General features: G+C 40.5%; 1 protein-coding gene across 1 annotated transcript in view; it reads right to left on the minus strand.

The window, feature by feature from the left end:
• The window catches only part of LOC308121282 (protocadherin-15-like), a gene marked incomplete at both ends in the record, with an annotated part of 142,274 nt that overhangs the window by 23,911 nt on the left and 90,496 nt on the right, over positions 1-27,867 (minus strand). Inside the window, 4 exons of the mRNA XM_080482446.1 lie at positions 1,071-1,286; positions 5,231-5,358; positions 9,814-9,954; positions 10,963-11,072. Coding sequence (XP_080338572.1) covers positions 1,071-1,286; positions 5,231-5,358; positions 9,814-9,954; positions 10,963-11,072 — 595 coding nt within the window. The remainder of the gene's footprint in view (positions 1-1,070; positions 1,287-5,230; positions 5,359-9,813; positions 9,955-10,962; positions 11,073-27,867) is intronic.

Genomic DNA, 27,867 nt, shown 5'->3' on the forward strand with positions numbered 1-27,867 from the left:
CAACCTGTAAGCCATCTACAATCTGCATCATTTTTCTAGAAGAATCTATATATGGATCAGAGTCTAAAGACCTATTTATTGATGTATTCCAGATAGTCACTTTGGAACCAAAAGGAAGAATTGCAGAAGGCTTTAAATATTGTCCTTGGCTTATAAATTGTTGAACACAGAAACACAAAAAATTAAGAACTAACTATTGTTGGCTGCATTCGTCCTTTCCAGTGAGTGCATAGTGACAATGTTCAGTCTGAGACAGATTATTCATACAATTCAAGTACGATCACACCGTTATATAAACACTTGTAATAATGTAAGGGTGATTCTGCTGCAAAAAAAACCCCTGAATATTTTAGTTTCACTCCACCAACGGAATATCAAACTTTAGGAAAGTACCACGAATTGAGAAAGGAAACAAATCTTTTTAGCAGCCACTAAATCACTTGGCATGAGTTTATAACCTTGTTTCCGGAGGTGTATATTTATCAGTGAGCAGAGACGCAGGACTATATTCAAGTAATTCCTCCAGTGAGTGGATAAAAGTCTTTCCCAAAATGATAAGCTCAAAAGCGGAATGAAAGATTAACAAAGTGGTGCCATTTTCTTTCTCAGATGTGACAAAAATTCCTTAAGAGATAGAGCAGACATAATGCAACAGTTATCACCGGCTATGCTGCGCCCCATAAAGACTTTAAACTGGCTCACTTCCCCTTCATATCGCTCTCCTATATTAGTATTTTGAGGACACTGTAACGCTGGCTGCAGCGGTACCACACTTGGCAAGCCACTCACAATCGATATGCGTCTGCTGTGCCAGTGACATGTAAATCATAGCGGTGGATTTGTGTCCTGCATGTACTCATCGATCTGCACACACACACACACACACACACACACACACACACACACACACACACACACACACACACACACACACACACACACACACACACACACACACACACACACACACACACACACACACACACACACACACACACACACACACACACACACACACACACACACACACGAGCTCGGGGAAACAAACAAGCGCCGCAGTGAATACTCACCACCACTTCTGCACTGCTGCTGAGACCTTTTCCGTAGTCGTCTGTGGCGATGACTTCGAACTTGAAGTAGGACCTGCGCATATTCCGAAACATGATGGCGGACTTAATGACCCCCGTGTAGGCCTCGATGACAAAGCTGTCCTGACCCTCCGACGTGGGAGGGATTATCAGGCGGTACGCCATAGCACTGTAGTTCCCCGTGTCAACATCAGTGGCCTGGAACACAAATGTAAACACACATTATTTGAATGAATGCCACCGGAGCACTTGACCATAGTGTTTTAAGCAAAGTGTGTTGCACACTCTTTGCTACTTTGCTCTTGACACACACTGTTACATAAGTGAAGCGAGCCAGAGGTGCAATTGTGTTTTCTTGTCAGAGCTGGAGCGTTAGCCATCGGAAATATTATGTAACTGGGAGTTAGGGCCACTGCCCTTTATTTAGGAGATCTGATATATATATATATATATATATGTATTTTTCCTATTGTGTAAAGTCATTTCATTGACTAATTCCAGAACATCAATAAACAACTATAGCAGTGATTTATTCAAAGGCTGCAAACTGAAGTGGGAGCTACAGAAAGTTTCGCACATTTTAAGAAGGGGTGGCGGGAGGGGGGTATATTTCCTTATAATTTTATTCCAAGCAGGTGTTCTTTGAAAGCAGCTGACAAAATGGAAAAGAGATGCAGCTGGAGACTCATAAGTCATCTAAACCTCAAGTGGTTTCACACTGCTGTGAAAACCATTGCTATGCATAGTAAAAAAACAAAACAAAAAAAACAGTGGGTAAGCTATTCTGGTATCACTTCTTTTAATTGATGAGCTTTAAATGTTTTATTTTTTATTTTATTCTTTCTGAGAGATGAAAACACAACATAAACACACAAGCACTGTGTAATCTGTTAAATAAAAACTATTAGTAAATCATTTAATGCTTTTTAGTGGTTATAGGTCATTATCGGTCACTGGGTTTGTTGCTTCTGGCTGCCTGGACTGTTAATATTGATGCACTCTTTTTTTTTTTTTTAACTCTATTTTGGGTCTCTAAAAACATCCTCCTCTTTAGCTTTTAAGTGCCACGCTCTGTCAACTAGCTTGTTGCTCACAGTCTTCCTGCCATCTAGGGAAGACCCCGTTGAGTTTTTCTTTTTCTTTTTCTAAAAACAGCTTCTCACTGGGGTCAACCCAGATCCCACGAGGAGTGCGAGTGTGCAGCTGGACAGCTGGAAAATTAGCAGAAATTTGCCAATAAAGCTCCTTAAAGCTGCAGCGATAATAAGTCTCTGTGGCTTTTTTTTTTTTTTTTTTTTAATATGAGCTACATCTAAGATTAGTACATTTAATCAGATTTTTTTTTTTTTAAAGAAAAATTGTTGACGCAGATGTAAAATATGTGAAATACAAGGAGATAAATTTCATTCTAGTTCTCTGATCAAAAGAATGAGACGTGAAAACGGTTTACAAACAGAAGGAAACCCCCAAATAATTTACGATGATCATAGTCTGTATGAGGCCTGTCAGAGCACTTCATTTTGTAGTGAACAAAACCGCAAACTTCATTCATCGATCCCCGAGGCATCAGTTCTGATTGGCCCCTGAGGTCACACACGCGCATCAATTTTCAGAGTGCTTGTCTGTGGCGAGTGACACTGATGAATAGGAGCAATCTCTCTCTCTCTCTCTTTTTTTTCCCCCCTCCTCTTGCTATTGGCACAGGAGGAAGTGTGGGGGTGGAGGGGCAAGGTCCCGCTGATAGGACTGCATAAATCAACAAAGTGAGATATCCCCACAAGATAGAATTTCGCCAAATATCTGTACAAGCATCATGTATGTAGGGCAAACCTTTAAAAGTTTTATGGGCACACAGGGAAAGGCCGACACTGCGAGTGAGGTCTGTTTGCAAGCGGGGAGAGAGCAAGGGAAATATGTGAATCACAGCAGTTTGACCCCATTAAAAAAATCCTGAACAACACAACTGAAGAAAAATAAAAAGCTTCTGTTTCAAAGGCTCCCCTCTATTATTGAAGCCACCTTATCGTGGATCGAAGCCACCCACAAATGCTATCACATGCTGTTTAAAATAATGCTGTCTTTCTGTCCTTCATGCAAGCATTTGGATTTCTTCAGGAATAAAGGAAATAAAACTAAATGGGACTTAAATAAGCCAAAAAAGTACTTCAGCAGCAAATAAACGTCCCCATATTTAGGTTTATTGGCGTGAAAGTGAAAGTCTGTCATTCACTTCTTCTGACTGTGACGACAATAGTCCTCCCTATGCATCAATTAGCAGAAGGTCACGATTGTCGGAGCATGCCAAATGTTGACAATATTTTTAATGATTATCTCGAGGGAGAAAAGAGCCCTCAGTTTTGTGACTAATTAAGTCAGGTACAAGCCCTTCGCATTAACCATACGTCAATCACTGGCCTCTGTGTGGAAATATAGATAACACTTGACTCGTGATTTTACATTTGATGTTTATTTGGATTTAAATAATAGAAAAACAAGAGGAAAAGAAAAGAAGAAAAAAAAAAGCTTTGTGAACTGGTTAAGTGGCCACTTCATATAAGTAGACACAAAACATGTGCACCTGAATATTCGGGAGTTGTTTAACTTAGTAGTGGTTTTGAATCTTGCACGGTTAAATGTAATTTAAAAACGTCTATCAGGACCTTTCTGAGTGAAGTTTCCTTGTTCTCTCTGACGCCCTCGCACAATCCAAAAACATGACTACTAAGATAATTGGATGTCCTAAATTGTCCAACGGTGTTAATGAGAGCGATGATCTGCTACTGTGCCGTGATGGACCGGCCTCGTGCTCAAAGGTGCACCCTGTCCGTTGAGCAAGCTTCAATGAGCTGCAATCCCATGCATTTTACAGTGGGAACAGATGATGGATGGATGGAAAAAAAACCCAACAACAATGAAAAGTAATTTCCTTTTCCGTATCTCAGACAGCAGTTTGGACATTTGATTCTTTCATTTCCTGCAGACACTGAGGATCATTTGAGCACATAGAAATAAATGTTTTTGATCCAGAAGGCACTGAAGCTGGGGCTCGCTTTGTGTGGAGTTTATATGTTCTCTTCGCATGTTTCCTCTGGATCTTTTGGGTTTAATCCCACGGCCCAGGGAACATGTGTCTGAAGTTAAACGGTGTCTCTAACTGGCCCACAGCAATGAATGAGAGTGTGTGACTGTCCGTCTCCGGGGGCCGTCCCCTGCTTCCCTACGTAGTCGGCTGGGATCAGCTGCCACCAGCCGCCAACACCCCAACCCTAAATTGGATGAAACGGTATAGAGGATGGAAGGATGCCTGAAGGAGATCTTATTGACTGAAATAGTCTGCTAAAAATATTAACACAACTGTGTGGAAGCAGAGCAGTGAGCGAACCTTGATCTGAAGATTTTTGCTTCAGCTTCTGAAAAAATAAAGTTTCCAAGTAGTTTCAACTTTCCGTGACATTAATTTGGAGCCAAAGAGCATGCTGGATCATAGTCGGAAAAATAATAGTGACACCTAAATGGATATTTCAAAATTATTATGCCTATAGCTGCTCCTGGAAAAACAACTCTTAAATTTTAAGTCATGAGTAATTAGAAATACCACATTCAGTGACTTTGTGCCAGTAAAAAAAAAAAAAAAAAAAAGCTCTTGCACTGTATTTATTCTTTTACACAGGGACATCTTGGCACACACTGCATCTTTTTTTTTTTTTTTAATAAAGAGATTCGTGGATCAAACATTAGTGCATGGTACAGTGACGCCCACTGTTTTGGTTCACAGCGAAAACTCAAGACACCGTGCATCAGACAAGGTGACAAAGTGAAACTGGCAGAGGAGGCCGATAATTGCACAGGATGTCCGACCATGCTTCTGTGAACATACTGGAATTACATCTCTTAGCTCGCTCTGATCCCACCTGGTCACCGACCGGGGCAGACGGGGGGGGGGGACAGCGAAACTGACAAGGAAATATTGCCAGCGATACGAGAAGAGATCAAACTGTACTTCACAAAGTAAAGTGGATGAGATTTCCCTCTGTGGCTGCCGGGGATGTGCTGAGGGAGTCAGAACTGAATGGAGTGCTTCGGTTTCCACATGATTCCAGGTATGTTTTGTAAAATAATGAAAAGAAACAATGTTTTCTCACCACTATCTTGAGCACAGAGCTGAAGATCTTGGTGTCCTCCGTCACGCCACCTATGTAGAGCTTCCTGGAGAAGACGGGATGGTGGTCATTCTCATCCAGCACCTCGATGAACACCTTTGCCGTGTTAGCTGCAAAACGCAAATGGTGGCATACAGCATTTAACTCTTTTGGTGCTTCCAAGTAAACAAAAGTAAAAGTTAGCCCAGTAGATGTTGCATGCAGTAAATGCATCTCGTTTAGCCAACTGGACAGAGGCTGATCAAGGGTTGCGTAACATCGAAATTGTCACGTCAGAATAATTTGTCCACGCTCATCAGCTGGTTCACAACTTCAAAGGACAGACTGAAATCGTTTTCCAGAATATAATAAAAAAAAAAAAAAGAAACTTGCCATGGGCCATCAGACATTTAAAATATACCCGTACTTAGTATAAATAATTTCTTTTTAGATTTGATAGATACTTGGAACAAATTTCTTAGTAGATTATATTGATGCTGTAATTGATGTAGCCTCTGCAATTTCACTGAAAACAAATGTAGTTGTAATAATATCTAAACCCTATGATGTTGTTGTAATTGCATTTCATCTGCATTTTGTTGCTTTTTTCATGTAATACACGTAATTCCAATATACTTTCGTTCCAGACTTTCATGTCTCGAACATGATATGATACATATGACAAGCTATATAATAATAAAGACGTTCATTTGATTTTGATTGCTTACATTCTTTCTGCATCTGACCTATGCAGATGACTTCTCATTAATACTAGGGCAATAAGGAAAACAACTCAACCGGTTTCCACTCTGTTTAGGAAAGTGCCTCAATAAAAAAAAAAAAAAAAAAAAAAAAAAAAAAAATTGATGGGATCTGTCCTCCAAGTCATTCATTTTAAGTGGGGTGTACCATGCAACATTATTCTTGAGGAGTTCTTTTCTCCCAACAGTTTGGTGCGCAACAGTGCCGTCAATAAATCGTTGGGCAATTTTACCAGGGGAGCATTTTGCACATTATTAGGAATAATAATACGTGGCGCATCCAATAATCAAGCAGCAAGAGTTTCCCCTACTCTATGAGAGAAAAAGAACGCATGCGGTACTTTTAATGCTGTATTTGCTGGTTAACTGGGCATTTTGTGAGTGCTTTGAAATCGGCATCCGTCCCTTTAAAATACTAAACATGCATACAGGGAGCATAAACATCGACCCCCTTAATTTGTCACGGCTAGATGTACATAATGTACACCATAAATACATGCAGTGCAAAAACTACGCGGGCCTGCAGTTCATGTGAAAAATATGCAGTGTCAAGGACCATTTTTCTTCTCGCTGGATGCAAAAATGTAAAATCATGTGGCACTGGAGCTGAGGATGCACCAGGGGAATTGGGCACACAAAACACAGCACATCAAATTACAGGCACAAAAGCTGTAGTGTGAGGGAGGACTCCAGGGGATGGGAGAGAAAACCGCAGACTTTCTCTCTCCTCTCCCGCTCTTTGTAAAGGTTGGCCATATTGCTTCCTCAGAGTATAGGCCCATAAAATGCATAAATGCAGTCCCTCCCTTTTCTACTCGCTCCGTCTCGCACAAATACTCATAAAGATGCATGAAAGAAACGGGCCCATTAAGAAGAGCGATTGCGTCTTCGGCTGCCGAAGCTTGAGAGTGCCTAATAGTACATTATCATTCTGAAATCCTTTGATTACACCCTGTCATATCCTCTATTAGCGAGTGTGCATCTATCCAATTGAATCCCTGTGTACGTATGCATGTGTGCCAACTGACAATATAATGCATATACATTGTCCTGGCCCAGAGAAGAATAGAATAATCTATCTAACAAATTACTTTGCTACTGCTCTGCTGATTGAAATGCAATAAAAAAATACATATATATATATATATATATATATATATATCTCAATAAGGGGAAGATAAGAAAAGATAAAGGAGGTTTAAATTTATAATGTGCTGTGTAAAATAAATAATTGATGAGCACATAAATAACCACAAGGTATGGCACATAAGAACTATTTCATGCTAATAACATAATAAAAACAAAACAAAACATACATTTACCCAATAACTGTCCCCCCCCCCCCCCCCCCCCCCCCCCCCCCCGTCTCATTTTTCAAGTCCTGTCTCTAAAAGATCAGAGTCCAGAGTCTTTGTCCTGAGGGCAGCCATTTGAACAGTTTATGGAGGGTTGAGTGTCTCTTAAGATCTGGCTCGCCATGGGCCCGCAGGTTAGGCGCTGCAGTCCTGGCGATGCATAAACAAGAAAGATGTTTGCTGTCATTGAGCCCTGATCTGCATTAGAATTATACAAATGAGACAAGTGAGAAAAAATGGCTTCTGTGCACTCAGCCAAAACAGGATGTCAGCCTGTTGACTTTCTCCTTTGCATGAGGCAGAGCCCTGGGCTTCAGTTATTCTCATGCGGGGGTACTAGTACTCTGGACACTGTTTGGGTATAAGTTTCACAAGGAAATAATAATTTGAATAAGAAATGACACTTGCACTGCCTATACGTTGAATTTAACGCATTTTGTGTAAAAACGGATTAAAATTGAACTAACAAAGAGAAGTAAAACATTTGCACGTTTTTTTTTGTGTGTGGTGCAGTATGCTTTTATCAAGGGTTACATAAAAAAAAGTATAAAAATCAGTAACATGCAATTTTTGTCACACCAAAAAAATCATACAAATTCTATTGCAATTTTCAAGAAAGTTGCCTGCAAAATCAAGGATTTTTGCCCATGAGATCTTGGAGGGACGAATTGAGGTTTTAGTAAACGTCAAGAAAAAGTATTATGGAGCACAAACACAGTTTTTCACTCTTTTAGTTGGGTCCAGCCCCTAAAAGCACACAGCAGTTGTGGGGACCTAAAAACAGGATCCAAAATCACATTCATATTTTTAAGGGTTAAGATGTGGATTTTGCGCTAAGGCTACAATTGGATTAAGGTTAGGATTAGGATGAGATACTTAGTTCTGATGGTAAAACTGATGCAAAACGGTAGTGGGTTGCATCATGTTGACGTGTGGGAATCACAAGTATTGCAGCACAAGTGTGTGTGTAGGCGTGTGTGAGAGAGAGAGAAAGAGAGACAGTACGGCTTACTAGTAATTAGTCCTATCAGTATGTGAGAGACACACCGTGTGAGGATACGAGTGGCAGGTAAAGTGGGTGATTGATTATTCACTGAACCAGAGTGTATGCCTGTAAACTGGTCACAATGAGCCTAATGATGTTCCAGCTCAGGCATGACCATCGCAGAGTGTGCTGTCTGAAGTCTCAGTCGGCCTGAAACAATGGTCAACGGCATGAGGAACGTGCGTGACAGCGAAAGGATCCAATCGTTTAACCAGCTCTTTAAAAACAGAGAGTCCAACCATCAGTCGGAGTCTGCACTGCAGGAAAATAAGCTCCTCGCTTCAACCCAGTTCACCTACTTCTGTCACTTTTTGTGTGCACAACCATGTGCAACACTAAGAGCCTTTGAGGAGAAAGTATCTGAAAGCAGGCGTCGCTATCGCTGAGTGTACACTTTATCGCGTCCAGACTGTGGCGATAAAAAGAAGCTGATTTCTTGGAGAGGGATCAGTGAAGAGACGGCAAGCAGAAGGAAGACCCTGCAACAGCACGTTTTCACTGCTGTCGTCCGAATGCGGCCAGTGTCATCATGCACATTTTGAAACCGAGTTTGTTTCAAGCACACGGAGGAGGGAAACACGCAGCCGTTCATTGAACAGGGATTTTGGGATGATTAATGTTTTGTTGCCCACCCTCGTTTTGGAGGTGGCCTGAGAAAATTAAAACAAATGGGCTATTTTTCCATCATTAGGCCACTTGGATATAATTTATGACACTGTTAGATTGCCATTCTCCAGTGAAACTAGGATTTATCATATTTTTTCAGGTTATTTTTTAACAACAACATGACTGAAAGAGGAATGTCACAACTGTCAACATGCTGAATGGTGTGTTAAACTAAGCAACCGGTCATTTTTCTACCAAACCTGGCACAACCTATACAAATGGCCTATAATAAGAAAATAATACAAATTGCATTGTCTTGTCCGTTTTGTCATTTATAACAACAAACAAAAAAAGGGAAAATGACAAATCTGACATTTGGGGTTAATGTATTTCTTCCATATGTTGGACTCAGACCATGCAAGCGCCTTCTTGACAAGGTCATGACCCAGAAAGTATGGGTGGAATAATCCGGTAATGATTCCATCTTAAGGCCATTTGTAAAGCTACAGGTGCTTTTTTTATGTCATTCTTTTTTTTTCTTTTTATAGACATCAGTTTCACATTTCCATCGTCATTTTCTATGTCATTCTTATTATTGTGTATCTTGGAAGGCATAGTAATGCAAATAGTCCATGTAAACATACAAATATATAACCCAGCTCATAAATTCCATCTGAACTATAAATTAAAGAGACAGAAATAAGCTTTCAACTGGACTTAATCGTAACAATTCTGAGTGAAGGAATTAGATAAAATGTAAATACAATATCCATGCACGTTCCTTCAAATGCAACCTTACGAATGGCTCAATTATCTTACTTTTGGAAGGTACACGCAGGTTGGACATGACAACAACCATGGAGTCAGCCTGGACCCTGAGGACATAGCTGGTCACATTCTCATAATCCAGAGGTTTGGCTGTGGAGATGACGCCTGTCCTGTTGTTCACCTGAAATTGACCTGAAATCAAACAAATATAGAACCAATGAAAAACAAAACAAACCAAAAGAAAGAGACATCGAGTAGATACGATTTCATGTCGAAAGTTTAACTGTGGTGGGATTTTTGGATGTGCTATCCACGCCACCCTTTGCCTTTCAAAGCAGCAGCAGTTTTTCCTCAAACACACTCGTACACTGTGTCTACTGTGGATGTATCCTGATTTAGATCCTTCTACTGCTTAATGTAAAGCCACATGACTCGACTGTGTTAGGATCAGAGCTCTGTGGAGGGCATGCCATCACTTCGTGATCCCATTTTCTTCTGTACACTGAAGGTTGAGGTTAATTAACACTGGCTTTATTAATTACAGTTGTTTTCCTCTGCAGCAGACTCAAGTTGAAGCCGATCAGAAATCTCCAAGCAGGTAATACATGTTGAATAAGTTATATTATATTAAAGATGTCTAAAAAATTGCCACATAGCTGTTTGTAATGTCCAGGAGACTCTCCTGATAGGGACTACAGCGCTTGTCCCAAAAATACAAGGGAAAAAGAAACTCAATGCGGGAGCTCTTGAGAAAACGTGACTGAGTAATATCTTTCTTTTACTCCCAATGATCTTTTTTATCCACATATGTCCCTTTCTTCTCACTGATAAACCTGAGACAACCTCACACCTGGCTGTTCTTTTTCCCAAAGTGTAATTATGCTTTTTCAGAGTGAGCAACAAAAAATGTTCAAAGTGCCCAATCTGTCCTGGACAGACTTCTACAAGCACAGCATACAACCCACAATTTTCTAAATAATCTTAATGCGTTTTGGAGGTGTTTTGAATCTCATTTACATTTCTAGGAGGGAAAAAAATAAAAAAATAAAAATGACACATGGGCACAGAAATCCTGAGCCATCATCTGAATGAACGACAACGTAAGGAAGAGTTGAGAGGCAAGACATCCTGCGAAGTACAAAAGAAAATCCATTCACTGAGTGTTAACTGAATGCATGTCGCACGATCTGTTGTCTGTACCTAGTTCATTTCCTGCCACGATGGAGTAGAAGATGGTTTGGTTGATAGCCGCAGCCAGAATCGTCCCCACTGAAGTTCCTATCGGCGCCAGCTCGCTAACTGCGGAAAACCTGGGAAAATAAACATTGAGCACATGAAGAAGACCAACAGAATAGCAGATGAACATGAAGGCTGTTGTGTGTTTGTAAAAGATAAAAAGCCTGAATGATGCCCATGGGTGCAGCATGGTGGTCTTGTGGTTAGCTCACTTTCTAACAGTCCGCTTACTTTTCAGGTTAATTGGCGACTAAATTGGCTGTCGGTGTGAATGTGAGTGTGTCTGTCTGTGATGGATTGTCAACCTGTCCAGGGTTTACCCTGCCTCCCGCCCCAGCTGCGATTGCCTCCAGTGGCGTTTGACTGTGTATTTGATGGACTCTGGCTGAGTAATTGCCACTTTGTTCTCAGTGAGAAATTTAGCCATTTCACCAAATGTACATCTGGGAAAACAAGCGCCACGACTTATTCCAAAAACAGCCAATGCACCTCAGACAATTAATTTGAAATAAGCTCAGAAAAGCTGCGACATCTAAGAATTGTTTGAACCCGGGCACTCAGTGTTCTGATCACTTTGTTGTGTTTTTATTGGTTTTCTTAGAGCACCTTTCATATCGTCTCCAGACAACTCTACAACTCATTATCTCGTTTCTTCTCTGTGGAATGAATAAACAGATTGTAAATTCTTTTAACAGTTGCCAAATTATCTTGGATAACACGCAAGGTATAAATAACCAATTAATAACTTGTAGTGACGGCCATACAGTGGTGTAGTGGTTTGCACTCTTGCCTCATAGCAAGAAATCTCTGGTTTGAGTCCGGGCTTTGCTTGGGGGGGGGGCCTTTCTGTGTGGTGTTCACATGTTTGGCCTGTGCGTCTAAAACGGAACTCTTCAAAGACAGAATATTACTTAACAGAATGACCACAGTAAGTACAAGTACAAGCTGCTCCTGAACTTAACGCGGGGTTAAGTGCATGAGCAGTAGCAGTAGTAGAAAGAAGAAAGGCTGAGCGATGCATCAACCAACAGCTGAGGGGAGACCGTGGGTTTTCCTCAGCATATTGAACAAGAATGAGATATTTAGGCCTCTGAATGGTTTTCACCCAGTGGATCTGTAAGAAGCACAGTGTTTGTGAGATTTCAGCCTTGACCATGACAAGCTGCTTATAAATAGAAAAAAAAAAAGATGAAAAAGATTTTTTTTTTTTTTACTGCTAAAGTAGCTTGAATGTTTTTTTTTTTCTTCTTACCAGTTTATGCATGATTTAATATCTTACAAAGCTTGCTGAGCAAGTAAAAAGCAAAGACTTTTCACCCAAAGCTTTTATTATCGCGTAAGATTAAAAAAAAAAAAGAAAAACATCTAAATCCAAAGAAAAGATCCCACAGCAAATGCGTCCCGTGGACACATTTAAATGTTGTTCCTGATAAGCTACATTTTGTTACAGTTAATGACTGTGCTTGACTATCAGGAATGCGAGTGTGTAATCATATCCAGCAGATATGATTGTCACCGCTCTTCACAGAAATTACAGCTGCCATAAATAGCAGGGTACCCTGCCTCGGCTGTGTGTCGGTGAGGAACAATTTAAGCTGATAGTGTCGTCTCACTGCGACTCCCCCTTTGTTATGCTGTCACTGCTCTCTGGTTTATTCTCTCACTCTCTGCAGCCGAGGTACGTGCACATGTTTGCGAGTGCACGGCGGTATCTCCTCTTTAGCGGTTTTCATTCAAACTTTGACTGGTATTCATGGCGGCAGTGACAAAGCCGACGATGTCGTGGGAGTGATACATGCAGCGTAATCTGTTGCTGTCAAAGTCTATTATACAGTCGGTTTTTGGTTGCAGACACTATCTTGACAATCGGCATTAGAAACAAAAGAGCGGACGCCTCCGGTTCATGTTTACATGTTATCCAGCAGCGTCATTCGTCTCGTCTCTGCTGACCAATCAGTGTAAAACACCCTCAGCTACGCGAGTGCCGAGATTTTCAAGGAAACGACAATGTGGTCATCCCAAGTTTCTCGACAGTGTTTACGCCACATGATTGCAGTTGTGAGAAAAGATGAGAGGAGAAGAAAATAAAAAAAGCAGTAAAAATTGAAACACCAAAACTGTATTCACAACCAAATCAAAAAAACAAGTATTTTCAGATAGAATATACTAGTTTTCAGCCGGTAAATGACACCATCCTTGCTGTTTGCTCGAATAAAATAACAATTCAGAAAGTTTTCAGACAGGTTGTGGTTATAATACTCTCCGTAGAATATGTGTTTACCTCTCACTTTTCAGAGACACACAAATGCGCAAACAGTACACTGTTGAAGGACAAAGAGTAAGAAAGCCCTGTCTATCCATCCTGGTGGCTACAGTTACTGCCTCCACACACAAACAATCCCCAAGGACACCTTAGCTTGAGAATAAATTTACAAAATGGAAACCATTATCTTGTACAGGGGATGATATAGCATAACATCTTCAGAGAGAATACTGTGTACACTATGATATGATGAAATAGGTAACCTGAAATATACCTTTGAGGAAAAAAAGGAAGTACTGTGCTGGTTTTGACATGTGAATAATGTTTTGTTTTCATAACACAAAATGACTTCTATTCAATTTCTCTCTCGGTGCAGTATTGTACCCTCGCTGAATAATCACAGACCTGCAGCATCCTCGAGCATGAAGCCACCCCACGCTCCACAGTGATGGGAACCAATTTATTAATGTGGCCTTCACATAAGTAGATTACCTGTTTGGCACGGGAGCTGGCTGACAAAAAACACAGCAGCAAGCCCTTGAACAATGTGAGCACTGTGTGGTGCAGCAGAGCCCAAAATGTGACTCTAAATCAGTCCCATAAATGTGCCATTCACTGGAACCAAGGGTAACACAATGGTTGTCAGTAAATGTCTTCACCCCTACTTCGAATACAGTTTTCAGAAGTCTGATGTCTGTTGTGGACTTTTGCAAGCCCAGAAGTGGGAACATTATAGGGCAGAGACTGATTTCACAGTCCTTCTGCTCCCAAGAAGCTGTGAATGAGGCGAACAAAAGCTCTGCGTTGAAAAACCTATGTATGATTTGCAGAAGGTTGCGGGCACGCCACAGCTGGCTTCAAACTTATCAACTCTCGAGAATAGCCCTCTGGTCTCCCAGACCAATGCACAACAGAGCATAGCTCTTTTGATATTGAATCTTATTTAGAAGAGCCGGTTTACTTCAATATAAACAAAATTCAAAAGCGTAATGCATTAAAGCAGACCGTTTACTATATGACACATTTATTCCTCCGCTTGTTATTGAGATTTTGCTAAATTAGCATAAATTGAAGAAAACTATCTTGCGCATCTCGACAGGAAATGGTGTGCTATGAGTTTCCCGAGCAATTCTTCAAATAGTGAAAACGTTGTACAAATTCTAAATGAGTTGTTAAATGTTAATGAAAGTCATGATGGGAAAACTGTCTCAATAAATGTTGAATTCTTCCTCTAAGAAGTTGTAAATCTACATATTTCACAGCTAAAACATTCAGTTTGTAATGTTTTACTATCCTACATCAAACAGGCATGATATTAAATTCTACATACAGAAACACTCGGAAACATCGGGGGAATTTTAGAAGGTTTGCTCTTCTATTACTATAAGATTTGCTGACTGAAGAGCACAAGTAAATATGAAAAGTCCAACTCTTTCACGGAGATGTCACATTAATATATTTTTTAAAATGTTTCCTTGTTCGGCTTGTTGTTTATTTAGGACATCTCAATAGGACGCTTTCTCCCCTGCACTGTACATGAAACTGAAATGTGTCTGTCATTAAATATGAAAGTCCACAAAATCAGGCTTTCATGCATCCATGATGCTCCAAGCAGGGTTTTCTGTTTTCCTCATTCTCCGGAGTTATTGTTGCAAGAAAACATATTCAGCCTTCAGTACGGAGCTCGAGCTCAGGTGGATTCAAGTACCAACCTACTTCAGTGAGTTTTACAGCCAGAGAGAGACCTTTAAATCAATGCAAATAACTCGGCTGCTCCCCACTGGATCACAGATCCTTTGCAGCATGAAGGACTAAAAACTCTACATTCGTATAACTAACGAGACTGAGCGTCATGCAGGGACATGTTGTTCCCAGTCAGTTCCTGGACATATTCAACAAAAAAACAAAAAAAACAAACAGACCTACTTTGAATTGTTGAGTGCAAAGCTGGAAGATTTTGACTTCAGGTTGAGTCAGATTTATCACACATGATAACACCTTGCAGTAGATAGCCGAGTGACTCCTTGTTTATCATATAAGAAGGCTTCATGACTAAAATTGTAAATATATATAGAGATATACATGTACAGATATGTAGGCAAATATGCACATTTTTGAGAACAGAAATGACTTTCAAAATGCATTAATCCCTGTGGGGATTATTTATTTAACCCATCCTATTGATATTCAAATTTAACTAGCAGTGTACTGTCACAGTGCAGCAAAAACAAGCACCAGGATGTTATGGACCTTGCTCAAAGACCTCAAATGGTTAACTTCCAGCAGTGGTATTAAAAACAAAAAATTACGGCTGTCCAAACAACAGTCAAAATAAAAGCATTCATGGTAGGGCACGATTTACATTCACTTTCCCCGTTTTGTATTAGTGATTGAAAAAAACAAGCTTCTCCTATATTGACTCAGAAAGTGATGAGTCCCACATGACAAGTCGTTAGAAAACGACTTGGATGTTGGTTGTTTATGAAGAACGCTGAGATTCTCAACTGAAATTGAAAAGATGCTTGAGGCTACAAGGTTTGTCTTACCATCTCCACACACCCACTTACATATGAGCCTTCTGACAGCTGGTAGAAGATGCTGCCTTGGAGTAAAGAGAAGCCAAATGAAGAGAAACTATGATTATATTAGCTTTTTTGGGGGGTACTATCCATTCACAAACAAATAAAAAATGAAAAACCTCTCTCTTGTTTGAAGTCCTGTTGTAAATACGTCTGCTAATTAAACTGCATATGTGATATATTGGTAATTATATGATGATAATCAAGACTTTTAAATGCAAATACAAACAATTTAAATACATGTTGAAAGAGCTGCTAAGTACTGCACCCTACAAACTGATAGAACCAGTAGAATCTCAGTTATGTGACATTTTAAAATGCACCCGTAAAATACCAAATTTCTTCAGATTAAACTTTTATGAAGTCAAACCAGTGTTTTTCCACAAGGGAAGAAAACTAAAAAACTAAAAAACTATGTGCAAGTCATAATGTATTCTTTATCTTAAGCGGTTTTGGCATAACTCTAGTCTTGAGCTGAGCTGATAACCTGCGCTGACCCACTCGCAGGTTTTTCTCAGCGTGATGGTTGAGTGCGAGCAGGGTTTGAGAGAATGTGAGAAGGTGGCACTGAGTGGCGTGGTGTGATTGCCAGGAAGAGGCTGCGCTGACATGTTATCACTTCCTTACAAAGTGACGGAGCCTGAGGGTTATGAGCTGCCGACAAATGCCATTGGGGGAGTGAATGTGTCGGGAAGTGAGCGGATTAGTGAAAAGGTGTATCCCCATGTAGATGGAGGTGTGACATAAAGGTTAACAGATACAGTAGATACTGATGCAAGGACTGATGGGAGGGTAAACTAAAGGAGAGATAAAATGAGATGTAGACTGAAGGTCACCACATAACAAGTATTCAGCCGCTTGGGGAGAGGCACTCGAATAATATATAGTGGAAGTAAATAAGTAGATACAAAAGTCAAGCAAAAGGCAAAAGAGTCAGCTGTGCACAATATAATATCATCTCTAAGTCAGCATGGCTGAAGTCACTTTATATTCCTTTCATATTCAGATGAAAATCTCACGCAAAGGGGAAGTGAAGGAGAGAGAGAGAGTGATGAGAAGTGGAGAGAGACACTGACATGTTTACAGGCAGCAGTAGAAAAGTCCTGGTGTCAACATGAGGGCAGGTGAGTGACATCCCACTGAGAAGCACAGGCGGCACACAGGTGTCAGTGTGCACTCTGCCCCAGGGCCGGCGGTGGAGTGATGCTCATGAGGCCAGGCAGCAGCGCTAAAACCTTGTTGTGCGCCACGGGGGCCGACGTTAACTTGTCTACTATCTTTCCACCTCGCCTTTGCTCGCCTTTCATGCGCCGCATCACCACGAGAACAAGAGACGATGGACACGCCGGGGGAAGGTCGGGAGTGACCTCGCTGAATCCAAGACTACAAGCCTGCCTACAACCCTGCGTCCTCCTCGTGGATATGCAAATGTAACGCTGTATAAAGGTCCCGATTAACATCAAGTCCAGACAGGAGTCGTTTAGCTGTAATGTGCTCACAAGCAAACATCATCATAAACAATGCACCGATGCCCGTAAATGGGAACTTGCAAATGTACTGCTGCACATTCCAGCCCGAGCGTGGAAGCACACTCTGTTCTGCACTTATAAATCAGTCTAATTCAATGACTGTTGGGGAGAATATGCGCACACGAGTGGTAGTTAGTTGTTGTGTCGTGCTGGTGTTGACTTTTTCTCTGTTCCTGCCTGGGAGCAAATTGCGGGAATGACGAACAGAGAGTCCTCAAACTTGAACCAAATTACACATAGGATCTCAGCCCCTCTTCAAACTTAAGCAGACAAATAGGAAAAACACTCCTGTGACTCATGCTCTCTATTAAGACCACGTTTCTAAGTGATTGTGACAGCCAAGGCAAAGTCAGTTCACTCACACGGCATCATTTCCACAGGAAATAGTCTTTTGAGTAGTATTTTATTGTTGCTTTTTTAGTTTCATTGTGGTCGTGACTCACGCTGGAATCCTTGACAGAATTAGATTTAAAATGACTGTTTACTCTTATAATTATTTCAACACCCCACTAGAATATAGGAAATGATGTCATATTGTTAAGATTTGAATTAAAACTCACATGAATAAAAGACTACCTTGACGCTCACTTATATGTCCTTTCATAAACATTCTGGTTACACAGAGATAAAGGTTTTCCCCATATTCATAATTTAATGTAACATTATACAGAACTATATATATTGAACTTTTAAATCAAACTTCAGTGCATTTCAGGGAAAACTTTAAAGATTAAAGGTTTTATTATTATAGTTATATTTGTCGAGGCTGAAGAAGGAGTGGGACGGTAGAAAGGAGGGATGATGAGATAAGAAAGGTCTATTCCAATATCCAGAAAACACTCCAGATATTCAAACAGGTTTGGAACACGGTGCATTATCTGAACGCTGAGGTATTACAGAGCCATTTCCTCTGGCCAGACTTTACAAACAATATACAATTGCACACAAGACTATACATTGAATTTCACAGTCACACAGACATTGGAGGCATTGTGGGACAGTGGTCGGTAGTGTCGCCTCACTGAAATAACACTATTGGTTAAATTAAGGCTCGGGGCCTTGTAATGAGTTTTCATGTTTTTTACTAATCAGAATACAAAGTAGAATAAAGTTTATTGTCATTGTTTAAGAACCAGAAAATACTTATCAGCTGATGCAGCCAGTTTGAACACAAGATTTAAGAGACTTGAGGCAATGTAAAACGAATATTAGGATATTCCCTTTTTCTCTTGAAATACCAAACATATGATTAAAGACCTGCAGGATTGCAGTAAGCTTTTAGTGTGTGTGTGTGTGTCCATGTATCTTCCTGTGTTGGTTCACAAAAACTACCCAGTGTCCCTTTGCCCACGTAAGTTAGAATAACTTTAATTCCAAGTGACCCAAGTTTGTACAAAGTCGATGCAGAAGATGGTTGGATGGATATCATGGAAATCCTTCTGAAAAACTCTGCTGTCAGCCAGAATTGAAAATGCTGATTGTAACTCCACTGCAGTATGCTGGCTTTATATATATAAAAAAAATTATTCTGTATGATGCATATATTTAAGCATGCACACTATCTATCTAGTATGTACAGAACCTTAAAGACATTTTTTTTCACAGCCATATTTGTGGATTATTTAGAGAGAAGGACAATGTTTCTGGGGGGAAAAAAACCCTGTGCTGTCGAGTTTTTCGAAGCAGCAGAAATCTAAAACAAAGATCCAGCGTCTAAACTCAAAACTCACAACAGCAACTTGCCAGGCACCAGGAGAGATAACTGAAAATTGTGTCTGTTTTTGGTTTAGGTGAACTCATATTTCATCTCTGAACTTCAGAGGCACCAGTATAGCATGTAATGGAAATGTTTACATATGCATTTATGAAAATAGAAGCACATATTTACATTAACCACGGCAGCACGGCAAAGCAAAGCAATGCAAATATCACAGCTGTGCATTTTCTTTTACCGAAATGTGCTTTGACTTTTGACACTTTATAACAGGGATTTTCTCACCAGTGGAAACTGACTGAGCTAAAAACATAAAAATTAATTCAAGGAAAAACATTTTTGACAGAATGTAAACTCCTGGAAAAAAACAAAAAAACAAACACTGCTAAAATATTTACATCTGTTTGAATGCAAAGAAGCAAACACGGCTACAAAATGTACTGATTAACCACATAATCTAAATGAATGCCCTTGTGCGTAATAGTCAACATACGCACACGTCTCTCAATCACATTTTCATTCATATCTTTGAGTAATCACGATTTACTAAGTTTTTCTGCATTAAGTTAATCGAAAAAAACAATCAGAAAAAAAAAACTGTTGCCAGTTTGAATTTGTAATAATGTTTATTTCCCATCTGTTCCAGTAAAAGCTGCTCGTGAATTTGTGTATAAATGAAAGACACATCACCTCCCCCAGCAAATGCTCTCATTTGTAAAACAAATTCAAACACTTGCTAATATTTACAAACAATGTTTATTAGCTTCTGAGTCATGATTGCTGAGTGGTTTTCTCAGATCTCAGAAATTCAGTGTTGCTGTACCTAGTGAATCAGAGATGGGCGACTGCCGGCCTGTGGGCTCCATGCAGCCCCCTGTTCTCATACTGTTTGGCCAAAATGAGCCAAATTCCCCCCAAATATGATACATTAGTAGCAGTTATAGATAATTTAAGATAGCTTTATTGGTTACCATTGGAATTTGTTTATTTCAGTTCAATATTAAATGTGTGCCACTTGCATCATTTTCAGCTACAATGATCAACGGCGCTCCTCGCTGAAGTCGATACACAAGAAAGAATATTGTTCCAAGCCCCAGTTTCGATAGCTTATCTTATCTGTCCTTGCCAGACCCCAGATTCCTTTTATACCCACAGTATGCTCCTTACCAGAGTCCTACAAGACAGGAAATAGGCTTTCATCAAGATTTCCTTCTGCAGGGCAAGAGGGAAAGCATTACCTATGCTCGAGAAGCAACGTTTACTGATCAGGCAACGCGCGGGGAGTCGGCTTAGCCATGTCGGCCCACAGGACATCGCTTCACATATCATTCACTGGGTCATTTCGCACACAAGAGGAGATCTGGACGAGGGAATGTTTGGATGCTGGCAGATGATGTGCAATCTAAACAGGGCCAGCTTCAGAGCGATATCACAAGGTGCCATGTAGGTGCCGATGCCATCCTGCATGCTTTTTACTGTCCAATTACTGCTCCTGTCCAAATTATCTATTCAGCCACAGTGGCACCTGTGGGATGTGCACACAGGAGGGCATTAGCACCTGAAGAAATGCAGGATAAATCTAAAGGACGTAGCTGGGTGCTGAGCTGAGCAGCACCCACTAATAAGAGTCTTTCTTTAATGTCAGGTTGGGTTAAGTCCTACATGTGCGATGAGCACGTTTGGAAATGAACCATCTGCTTTAAACATTTATCAGGCAAATTGCCATTTTGGTGACTTCCTCAGAATGTGCATAAACATTCCAGCTTTAAACTTATATATTGACATAAACGCAAATGTGTTCTGGCCCTCAGAAAAGCACCTCTTACTTAATTAGTGCACAAGGACACCTGATTGTTTCTTTCGAAAATCCAATAAAACATGAAAAAAAAATGTGACACCACATTTACTCACAACACCCATAAAACAAGTGACAATGGACAAATTGAGATAATGTTTAGCAACCTTTGTTGCAAATAACACATCAAGTTGCAGACTGAATGATACGTCATTACCTCCTAATGGAATTCAGTGACAAATATATCCCATTCAGACACATTTCAAGCTACAACGCTTGAAATATAAGCAGTTTAGGTCAATTTGAACATTTTCTTGCAAATCTTATGTTAAATAAATGGCATGTTGTAACATTAAACTGTAACTTTGGTGAATTTAAAATGTCTTGGGCCAAAACTGACTGATGACATATCCTTAAAGTCCCTGGGGTGGGTATTTTAGAGAGCACTAAATAAAGCAATAACGCATTAACAATATCTTGGAAATGTCTTTCGAAAGGTGATTCGATTGCCTGAAGTACAATATGCAGATTCTCCTAATTTTATAGGCAATATTATTATTAAAGTAAAAGGTTGGGTGGGAGACGAGCAACGTGGCAGAGATTCTGAGCATGAAGATGTCTCTCGTTTACAGCTTTATTTAAGTTAAAGAACAGAAAAGGTCAGAGGAAAGGCAACATTGAAATGGACGTCAGATTTTAATGCATAGAATGCATTTCAGAACCTGTCAAAAGTCCCTCAATTCATAATGCCCTGTCTATCTCAGTAATACAGGATAAATGAAAGGTGACCGCTTCAGCTGATCAATTGCTCAACTGCAATCCAAACGGCAACCGTACACATATCTTGCACCATCCGCTATCTTTTATACATGCATGCCCTATAGCTACTGACATTGGGGAAGTTAGCGGTAGGCTTTAATAGTAGGTCACACTGCTCGTCTTGCTTGGCACTCGGCATCGACCTTTATCTGATATTTGGGATGTGTGCAACGAGTGTGACTTGGCGTCTGTTAGACAGCCAAGTGATGCCTGCCTACTTAGCAGAGACAAGTGAAAGGTCAGTGCACTTCTGGTGTTTAGTGGTTCAAGGCTCAGGGCAGCAAATTCAAACCTACAGCTGAAAATCAATCATGCCCTTCAGAGGCATGAAAGTGCTCCACACACCTTACAGCTATGATTCAGACCAGAGAGGAATAGGATATTGCTAAAAAATGGCAGCACTTAGAGGAAATAAGTAGAAATAGCAAGGACTGGGAATGTTATTTATTTATTTTTTTGTAGGTTTGAAGCGAGGCACGGTGCCTGTGTGTGGGAGAGGACACTGTAGGGTTTACATTGAACCCTTTAACTGCCTGGCATGTGCATATATGAGGAGGCTGAGATCATCTCTTTCACTTGTGGAAATGTCTGGCAGAACAACAGATGCAAGACAGCTGCCAGTAAAAGAGATGTGTGCTATGAAAGCATGTCATCTGCCTAATTATGTGAGAATTACAGCGTTGTCTCAATTGGAAATTTGACACATGACATACATGTATTGGTTTTCTTAGCTAGAAGTGGTAAATGCTATTTTTCACCTGACGGAGGACACAGGTTTGTGTTTTCTTGTTTATAATCATTATTCTAAAATAAGAAGAAACCGTGCCTTTCTCTTTAACTGGATGGTTAATATACAGAATTAGTTTTCCATTAGCAACATGGCTTTGAAGTAGTGGGTGGCCAGGATTACAAGCCACAGGACATCCATTTACTTCAGGTGTTGTGAAACCATTTGTGAGCCTGACCACTGAGAACATTTAATCAGTCGCTGTGGTCAGTGAGCATCCACAGGAAATTTGTGCCGGCAGTCACTACGATCTATAAAAATCACAACAACTGCAGAAAAGAGATATGTACTGTATTATCCCCAGACTGAATTGTTGCCACTGACATTCACAATAATGACCAAAGCTCCAATAAACGCAACAAAGTTATGACATGTGTCAAAGCTTAGAAGAGCTGGATGTATTTAGTAGAAAAAACGCAAACGTTCTAGAGGTGGCCGAGTGTGATCCGAAAACAAGAAAACACTTATTTAAACGTGCATGCATGCGGGCAGCGACAAACAAGATGTGTACACAGCAATTTGACCATACTGTCACTAATTCTGTAATTAGTTGAAGAGCAAGCACGCGTCCCGTCATGTTGTTGACTGTAGTAATACCAAGTGTTTGCTGTTTACTCCGCTAACAGCACAAGTAAAAGTGTTGCTCAGTAACAACACTCTTCACAGGATTGCCAGATTGTGCGTTAATACAACAGGTATGGCACAACATCTGCTGTCTCCCTGCGTTGAGCCGCCGTAAGAGGAATAATGTCATGACATTTTGCTTCCAAATGGTATTCTCTCATGTCAATACACAAGCCAGCTATTGTAATGTGGGGCAGAATAAACAAGTCATGTTCACTTGGAATTATAAACACTTCCCTTTTACACAGTCAAGACAAATAACTGCAAATGCTGGCTCACAGACAAACACTTACATCAACTATCAACTGGCATTGAGGTCAGGCTAAATTGACTAAAAGGCATTAATTATAGATGTTCTGTTTATATTACATTCACAGAGGTGAAGTCATTGTACGGTGAGGCTGTATGTGAGGATTTCTCTATGAATATATTCCCTCTTGCACAACACAAAAAATCTAAATGGCAAAAAATATCAGAGGCTCATGAAACAATTTCTATTGAAATTGCCAACATTGATGAAATGCAGAGTCCCAATGTGCCAGTCACTAATATAATAAGATATATGTTAATGCAACCATATATGACTGAGATTTTGTCACAATCCAGACGTCTTTTTTTAATCCGACACAGCATTATTCAGTCCACCAATCAGGGAGTCAGTCTTTTTGTTTTACTTGTTTGGGTTGAGAAAATCGCATAGCGAACATACAATGATCAGCCATAACATTATGCCCGCTGATATATGAAGTGAGCAATGTTATTTCTTCATCGTGACAACCTGTAGTGGGTGGAATATATTAGACAGCAAACAATACTTTTGTTCTCAAAGTTTATGGACTAGTATTAATAAGTGTTGGCATGTGTTCAACTTTGACAAGGGCAAACGCGATCGCTAAAGGACGGTGTTAAGATCTTATAGGGAGTTTTCAGGCTGCAGTTGCTGGTCTCTATAAAGAAATAGTTCAAGGAAGGAAAATTCATGAACTGGCGACAAGGTCTTATGCAATCGAGACTCTGGAGGCTGCTTTGATTCAGTTTGTGGGATGGGTCATCTTCCAATCGTGAGGCTGCGAGTTTCGATCCAACATGTATGGGAAAATGTCCTTGAGCAAGACACTTAACCTCAATGTGATTAACAATGTAAAGCACTTTGGGGACTGCTGAAGCAGTGGAAAAGTGCAAAATAAGTGAAATCCTTTTACAATTGATGCACCAGGGGAGGAAAGCATGGTCAATCCAACAGGCGAGCTACTGTAGATCAAACTGCAGCAAATACTGACTGAATAATGATTTTGATAGGAGGGTGGCAGATGTACAGTCGTTTGAAGTTTGTTGTTTAAGGGTAGTACTTGATGTCAAAGCGTTGCTATATTTGACAACCGTAAACAACAGTCCACCATAAGACACCAGACAGAATTGTGACAACAAACAAATATTCAAATATGCAAATATAGAAATCCATCTGATGGGGAAATGTGTTTAAAAAGCATTGTGGTGAGGTTTGAATTCACAGTAATGTTGTAACGATTTAAGACACGCAGCACAGAAATACCAATTTCTTTGGAGAACGCCGCAGAGACAGGAATTCACCCTTTTCGCTGAGGTGAAAATGAAGGGCTACTGACCATAAAATGAGGAGGGAAGAAAAGAGAAGACAAAGTGAGAAACTGACAGAGAGAGATATATAAGCTGGGAGGAAGAAACTCAGGGGATGCGGGAGCTTGGCGAGGTGGGGGTGAACTGAGGAAGACGAGGAGGAGAGCAAAATGACATACTCAGGAGCGGTGAAGCAAAAGTCCCAAGTGATTTGGAGTAGATTTAGAAGGGGAAGCGCTGTGGGCGAGATAAGCAGCACGGAAAACTGCTCAGATCGCAGGTTTGTAGCATCGGGCTCCAGAAGTAGCCTCAGTACAAGAAGGGGGGATTCACATAGTGACTCTGTGCTGGATAGCAGCTTAGTCCTCATCTCTTGTTCTTTCTCTCTCTCTCTCACACACACACACACACACACACACACACACACACACACACACACACACACACACACACACACACACACACACACACACACACACACACACACACACACACACACACACACACACACACACACACACACACAATGGTATTAAAGAATTCCCTAAAGGGTGTCTGTATGTACCATGCTGGAAACCCCCCCCCCCCCAAAAAAAAAAACAAAATCATTCAATGTGGTTTAAAACTGGGACTTACCGTCTTGGCCTGTGTATATTAACAGTAATTAATCTCAATATTTTTTTATGGAACAAAAATGGATTCGGCGAAAAGTAATTAATTTACAATAAGTTGAGCCTGACCACGATCATCAATCAAATTTAAAATGCAATTTTGAGACACAGAGCCTATGATTCTCTTTAGTTTAGATTAAAGCAGGAATGTATTGCATCAAAATAGTCACTGATTATTTCTTCCAAGGCTTCATTAGCAGAACATCAACAGAACATATCAGGAAGCAATGGATGAGTGGACAGAACAAACCCAAAAAAATGACAGAAAAGAAAGAGGAACAAGGTAAAAAAATTAATCTTGAGAGGAAAAAAGCAATCAGAAGGGCATTATAAAAAGTGTCTTTTCACTTAAATGAACACTGCCCTGATCTGTAGGGTTGAGCAGATAATACAAAGCTGTTTCCCAGAAACCGTCAGTTTATGTTAAATTAAATCATTAACAAATAACAACAAAAACAGAATGTTTTATTCAACACAATCATCTAGTCAATGTCAGAGTGGATTCTCCTGAGTGAAATGAGAGAGCGCTGGATAAATTATGACTTGTTTTTCACAAGTAATTGAAAGATTACAAACATATTCATCAATTTAATGGAGACAAATGTCTATAACCTCAGAAAGGTTCCCATTCTTTCCTGAAATACAAGCATCGGCTTCTTCATCTGTTTAAACCACATTTTGCACATATTCAGTAGATGTTTATGAAGGACTCAAGCGGTGTTTTTCTTTTTAGTCTATTACCATCTACGGAACATGTCAGCATGTTTTCTCTTTATTTTCACTCTGTTTTGTCCAGTTCATGCTGAGCAGTTTGCATACACTTACATAGTATTACTATGGATGAAGGCTGATGAGGCCAGTCAGACTCAGTCATACAGCGTACTTCTGGTCTGCGGGACTGAAACAAAGAAAGCTAAGAGGCTTAAAACTGTCTGAAGCTGCCAAATTGCGTGATTATTCCTTGTGGGGTCAGGAATAATAACAAAAAAACCCACAAAAACTATTAAATGTTCCTGGGCATTGCCATCAACAATATTACTTAATTTAGTGTGTTAGGCCAAACAATTGGTTAATCCCCCCGAAAAATTATAAAACACCATAGTTGTCTTTGATTCAATAATGGTACTTTTGAAAAAGCGAGTGGCAACATGCTGTTACAGTAACCACTACAGCATAAGCTATTTATGTTAGCCAACAATGGCTGGGAGCCCCTCCTTTCCCTCTGACAGATGGAGAGGACCAACCATAAAGCATGAGAAGAAATCATTAAGTCAGCCAAAACCCTGCAGGGTTGTTTTAATTGTGTGCGCTGGAGCTGTAGGCATGGCTTACCTGATTGCTGCTATAACTAACTGCCTTCAAGGAGACAGACGAGATCTTCTGTGGACGTTTAGAGAGTGATTTGTGTTCAGAAGATTCCTTGGGGAGACAGCAACGTGGAGAGATAGAGAGGCGAGGATGGAGGAGACAGTTCACTGCAGCGTGAGCAGATTGGATACTCTCCACTGGAGAGAACCTTGTCCAGCAGGAGAGGCTCGAGCACCTGGCTAATGCTTTCATGGCTCATAATTTACAGCAGGCCTGCCACTGTGTATGGTGAGCATTGTCAATGTGACACCCTACAGAGGTCTGCGCCTGTGGTCCCGACCTTCTGTGCGTGTTTCAGACAGACCGCTCATTCACAGCTTTAATCAATGGCCTTTCAGCTGCTACGCCGCTGTTCCTGTGTATCAATCATTGGATAAAGCTGAGCAGCAGAAGAACGTGAGCACACACACAAAGTGCTGGATTATAAACCATCAGGAAAGCATTTACGTGATAAGCGCACGCACACACACTGATCCGTGTAAGGAAATACACACTTGCAGCCACACACTCACTCAGTTGAAGATTAACCAACGACAGTGTGATGGGCAGAACGATAAACCTGCGCAAAAACACAGACACAACACTCCAAGTGAGGTGTTGACAGGTCGGGCAGGACTTACATCCCCGGACTTATGCGTAGAAGCATATCAAACTCCCTTCCACTCTGCCAAGGCTCTGAACTCTACGACTGACACACAAGCTCGTAAATCAATCCACTTAAAGCAAGCTTTTCTTTAAGCGTCCCGTGACTGCATTGTGCCAGGTAACTGCCATCAGGCCTTGGAACCTCCCAATCCGGCGAGGATGCCGAGATACTGCAGCGCGACATAATCGACAGCGACTGAGACGGTATTTCATCATCACACGAGATTTTTCAAAGCAGTTTTCTTTGCCTTGTTAATAATCCGCAGGGCTTGTTGTAATTATGAAACATTTCTTGGCCTCCTCCTGACTTATGGCATCCATAATGCACAGGGAAAACCATGCGCAGCCTTGGGCCAATATCACTAGTAAATAACATGTGAAGTAGTCAGTCATTGCAAAACAGCAAAAATTATGTTTCCTCGTCTCTTATCTCTGCAGGTCTAACAGTTCAAAACTGTTAAATCCTGTCAAAAGAGACT

The sequence above is a fragment of the Lipophrys pholis genome (assembly GCF_963383615.2).
Source record: "Lipophrys pholis genome assembly, chromosome: 15".
Taxonomy (NCBI): Eukaryota; Metazoa; Chordata; class Actinopteri; order Blenniiformes; family Blenniidae; genus Lipophrys; species Lipophrys pholis.